Here is a 5,493-nt window from a genome sequence, read left to right as displayed (position 1 = left end):
TACTAAGAGACTAATGAAATGAGATATTTATGCGGACGTCTTGAGGGTAGGGCTGTAAAACAAGTTAATTAGAACTCAACTCGATTCGAAAAAGCTTAAAATTGAGTTGGGCTCGACTCAAAAACTCGTGAACTTAAAATTGTCAAGTTCGATTCGATCTTGAATTAAAAATTATGACTCGACTTGTCTCGAAAGCTCCTTAGTTTAAAATTTTCAAGCTAGTCTGGAAATAAGAAAATTGAAGCTCGACTCGAACTCGAAACATTTTCAGACTTAGCTCGATTGAAGCTCAAACTCGAGTTTGAACATGAACCTTAAGTACATGAAAGTCTTATATTGTATTAGAAAAACATGTAAATGTTAATATTATTAATAATTTAATTTTGAAAATTTTAAAACTTTAATATATTATTTGTTTTGGGTTGCTTGTGAGTTTTTCGAATCAAATATTAAATAGCTCACTTCGATTCGTTAAGAATTCGAATTGAGTTTAAGCTCAAGCTCGAGTCGAATTTATTCAATTTGAGTGTTGACTGAGTTTTGACTGAATCAACCTCAAGTAGCTCGCAATATATCTTATCTCATTTACATCCCTAGCTGGGAGAGAGGGAATCTATAGGTTGCATAGATCATGGATCGACCTACGGGAGAGCGGGTGAGGGTGGTTGCCCCCTAAAAATCTAAAATCGCCATATATTTTAGATTTTTTCTATTGAAAAAATGTTTTCGACCCCTAAAATTTTATAAATTCAAGTTCGTCCCCATGAAATTTTATAACTTCAAGTTTGCACCCCTAACTTAAAATCCTAAATCCATCCCTGCATAGAGGTCTCCGAAAATATAACAAAATTATAAAATTTTAAGATATTAAAACTAAATTTATATTATTATATTGATGTAAATTTTATTATTTTTAAAATGACTAAGAAATAAATTTTATTACATTTATAATTTGAATGATAAAAAATAATTTATATGAAAAGACTTAATTTATTAAAATTCATTATAGAACGAAGAAATAATAAATTTTCAATTGGGATGCAAATTTAAACGTTGATAAATATACTAGTTATTATATTAAAAAATTATTGATATAATTTATGTTTTTATATTTCTTTAATACTAAACCTGTCACTCAACCAATTATTGATATAGTTTTGTCTTATTGATGGAAAATTTCCGTCTTATATCCGATTATTTTACCAAATTTTACCAATTAATAGTGTTTTTTTACAAATTTCGTATCGAAAATTGGCATACATAAAAATCCTTCTTCCGAGGTAAACTAAAAAATATATACAATTTTTTCAAAATTACACTTTATATCCTTAAACTTTTCTAATTTTATACTTTAGTCACCAACTTTCAAATTTTACATTTTAGTCACTTATTGAAATTGTTGGCGTGTTATAGGGTCGGTTTAGATTAGTCAAGGTGGATGCACTAAGCCCTCGTAGGGATCAAGTGTATCCTATTATTTTGAAAAAAATAGTTAAGTTTAATTTAATATGTTGAGGGAAAAAATAAAAAAGTAAAATATTTTGTATTCACATTATTTAAAAAAATTAAAATTTTGGGCCTCATTCTTAAGTTTTTGGATCTACCACTAGGTAGTATCTATTTCAAATACTTTATCGTTTAACAATAAAAACTCAAATACTATTTCAAATATTTTATCGTTTAACAATAAAAACTCAAATACATTACAGTCGTTGATATTCGAAATTGAGAAATATATTTGGTTCTTGCTTATAAAAAAAAGCTACAATAAAATATAATATAAACACTAAATTTTAACTTAAATTTAATAAAACACATCAAATATATAATTAATTTAAATTAAGTAACTTCATTGATAAAAAAAATGTTGTTATCTTTAAAAGACCTGAGTCTGAATATCTAAATCTGCAAGATATATGTAAATAATAATAAATTAAATTTTTTTAAAACAAATATTATATTGTAATTGGTTTAAACTATTCAAAAGATACTAATTCAATTTAAATTAGATTATTTAAGAAATAAATCATTAATGTAATATAACACCCAACATAACATGATTTTTTTTAAATTTCTAGATAATAATAACTTAGTATATCCTAAGTATGAGGAAAAAGTAGTAATTTGTTGATCCTAACACGGAATATTGATTCAATTAATATCAAATTAATATATTATAATTTGTTGGTGGGGGGAGTAGCATCCAAATTTGACCAACCCCGTTTCCGACGCCAGTGTTTTTTTTCTTCTTGTTTTTAATTTCAGACGTCAGTGGATTGAGATAATATTATTATAATTAGCCCTTCACTTTCCCAACATATTTGGATTCGCTTTGAATCTTTTCTTTAATTCCTTTTACATCACCCTTCTTTTTTTTTAAATTAACCATTTTAATTAAACAAAACTAATCCAATTTCAATTCTGGCAGGGGCCAACCAGACCGGAGCCATCATAGCCTACATCCTTCCCTTCCGTACGGCCGGACTTGGGTTCCGACTCCCGGAGCTCACCATCTCCGGCAAACTCCTTATCACCCATCTGAGCCTCGTATCGTACGGATGAATTAGAAAAAAAGAAAAATAACGGGAAACATTTCCACTCTCTCTTCCTTTCGTTTTCGTGTTCATGTGTCGAGTAATTGTCTTTATCCCAAAAAAAAAAAAAAGGCTAACTCTGAAGAAGGCACGAGGGCCACCAGCTCTGTTTACTTTATTGTATAGTTCCAACTTCTCACAACTGTATACCTTCAATCCTTCCAAAAGAAAACCTACCCCCACCCGCCTTCTCCTTCACTCCCCTCTTATCTATATATCGCCTTTTCTTCTTCTGCTTCCCTTCACCAAGAATATCAGGAAAAAAAATGTTTTTGAGCTTTGGGGTTTTTCTTTATGTTTCTCTTTAGCAAACCTGGTCATTTTCCCCCTTCTTTTTTAAAGCTAAAGAGGTTGGGTGTTTGATAAAATTAGTTTACAGGTGTTTTTGAATTGTGGATTTTTCGTTTTTGGGGGGTAATACCCTGGGTTGACAAATTGTCGACATCACGGCTATACACAGAGTTCACCGGCCTCTTAGTCATGCCCGAACTGTACGACGTAAGAGTTGTGTGATAGAGAGCAACCCTTCGCCGCACGGTGGGCGCGGAGCTTTGCCTTCTGAAGGCGGTAGTCCTTCCGATCTCCTTTTCCTTGCTGGTGGTGGTCTTTTCTTTTAGAGTTTCAGTAGTTACTATAACTAGCTTCTAGTATACTTAGAAGGAAAAAAAAAGTGAAAAAAAATTATCAGAAAAGCTTATTTAGATCGCTCGTAAGGAATAAATTGCGCGTAAAAAATAAGAATTAGCAAGATGATGCTCAGGATTAAGAGGGTTCCCACTGTTGTTTCGAATTACCAAAAGGATGAGACGGAAGAGACTGCTCGCCGTAGTGGCGGGTGTGGAAAGAATTGCCTTAGGAGCTGCTGCATTACAGGTATTCGTTAAATTTAGTATTTAAACCTTGTTTGTTTGAAGAATTCAGGTTTTAACTTGAACTGGGTTTTGGTTTATAGGAGCAAAGCTTCCGTTATATGCTTTCAAGAAGCTGAATAAGATTGATGCTGAAAACGACGTGCTTGCAATTGAGGAGAAAGAACCCCCTGTTGCTTTTCTTGACTCACTCATTCTTGGGGAGGTAACTTTTGCTATTAGCAATAAGATCATTGTGATAATTGATAATCGTTTTATCATACAAATAGTGAGGTTGAAATGTACTTTGTGGTTTTATGATAGTGGGAAGATCGCATGCAAAGAGGACTCTTTCGTTATGATGTTACTGCCTGCGAAACCAAGGTCGAATTTGGGCTCCTTTCCTATTTCCTTGCTTCAATTGTTTACCTGCAAATAAGCTGAAATTTTATGGTTAACTGAGTTGTTTAGGTGATTCCTGGTGAATATGGCTTCATTGCTCAGCTGAATGAGGGCCGCCACCTTAAGAAGAGGCCGACTGAATTCCGTGTTGATAAGGTTCTCCAGCCCTTTGATGGGAACAAGTTCAATTTCACCAAGGTCGGGCAAGAAGAGGTTCTCTTCCAGTTTGAAGCGAGTGAAAATGGTGAAGTTCAGTTCTACCCAAGTGCTCACATTGATGTTGAGAATGCTCCGAGTGTTGTTGCCATAAATGTATTTTAAGTCTACATATTCAAACTATAGAATAACTAGCTTAGCAAGAGTCTTAGCCTCGTAGGATTAACATTGTTCCCTTTCAATTTGACAGGTCAGTCCTATTGAATATGGACATGTTCTGTTGATCCCTCGAATCCTGGAATGCTTGCCTCAGAGGATCGATCGTGAGAGCTTCTTGCTTGCACTGTATATGGCAGTTGAAGTCAGGAATCCGTATTTCAGATTGGGTTACAACAGTTTGGGTGCGTTTGCTACAATCAATCACCTTCACTTCCAGGTACTAGCATCCTAGTTTGTTCCATCAGGATATATCTATCTGTTGGGTATGGTTATGGTTTAGGTGACTTATCTATTCCGATCGTTGCAGGCTTACTACTTGGCTGTGCCTTTCCCCATCGAGAAAGCTCCCACCAAGAAGATAGCCACTTCAAATGATGAAGTGATCATCTCAGAGCTTTTAAACTATCCGGTCAGGGGTCTTGTCTTTGAGGGTGGCGACACTCTTCAGGACTTGTCCAACACTGTCTCCGATGCCTGCATTTGCCTTCAAGAGAACAACATACCATATAATGTCCTCATCTCTGATTGTGGAAAGCGGATCTTTCTCCTTCCACAGGTAAGAAATAAACTAAGTTAATCGATACTTCTTAATTACCTACATGATGCTGCTAGTTCTTACCATTGAATTTCCAATCTGCCTATTGACCCAACAGTGCTATGCTGAGAAACAAGCTCTTGGGGAAGTGAGTCAGGAGCTTCTGGACACCCAGGTGAACCCGGCTGTATGGGAAATTAGCGGCCACATGGTGTTAAAAAGGAGGAAGGACTATGATGAGGCATCCGATGAAAATGCTTGGAGGCTTCTCGCTGAGGTGTCTCTCTCTGATGAGAGGTTCTGTGAAGTGAAGGAACTTATCTTCGAAGCCATTGCCAATGGCGAAGATAGCATCGAAAACACTGCTGATACTATGCTTAAGGATCCTATTGAAGAAAAGAACACCATCCCCAAACGCTCCCACCGCACCATGGTGGCCGGGACGCAAGAATGTGTTGTTCAGCAGTAAGAGCCGGCATTCCACAAATAGAACCCTGTCCCTTCCACTTCCGGTTTCGACTATGTACGTTTGGTGTATACGACTGTGTATGTATTGTATGGCACTGGTTAGCCTAAATAAGCAAACATAGTTTGCAGTGGCAAGGTTATTGGACATTGTGAAAACTGCAATCTGCTTGTTGATTTGGTGTTGTATTTTGACTGGAGCATGTAAAATACCGTTAATGTTGTGTATTAGGAGCTAATAAATAAGAGTGCATGTGATTGTTGTGTGCTGTTA

General features: G+C 35.3%; 1 protein-coding gene across 1 annotated transcript; it reads left to right on the top strand.

Moving 5' to 3' along the window:
* The first annotated feature begins 2,727 nt into the window (after positions 1 to 2,727).
* On the top strand, positions 2,728 to 5,493 carry LOC120126589 (GDP-L-galactose phosphorylase 2-like). Its single transcript, XM_039144755.1, has 7 exons — positions 2,728 to 3,467; positions 3,547 to 3,668; positions 3,767 to 3,826; positions 3,914 to 4,156; positions 4,251 to 4,436; positions 4,527 to 4,775; positions 4,873 to 5,493. The coding sequence occupies exons 1-7, from the start codon at positions 3,344 to 3,346 to the stop codon at positions 5,221 to 5,223; spliced, it is 1,335 nt and encodes a 444-aa protein (XP_039000686.1). The 5' UTR covers positions 2,728 to 3,343; the 3' UTR covers positions 5,224 to 5,493.

This window comes from Hibiscus syriacus, unplaced genomic scaffold (genome assembly GCF_006381635.1).
Source record: "Hibiscus syriacus cultivar Baekdansim isolate YM2019G1 unplaced genomic scaffold, ASM638163v2 tig00110458_pilon, whole genome shotgun sequence".
NCBI lineage: Eukaryota > Viridiplantae > Streptophyta > Magnoliopsida > Malvales > Malvaceae > Hibiscus > Hibiscus syriacus.
The sequence above is the reverse complement of the archived record's forward strand: the minus strand, read 5'-3'. Positions and strand labels throughout refer to the sequence as shown.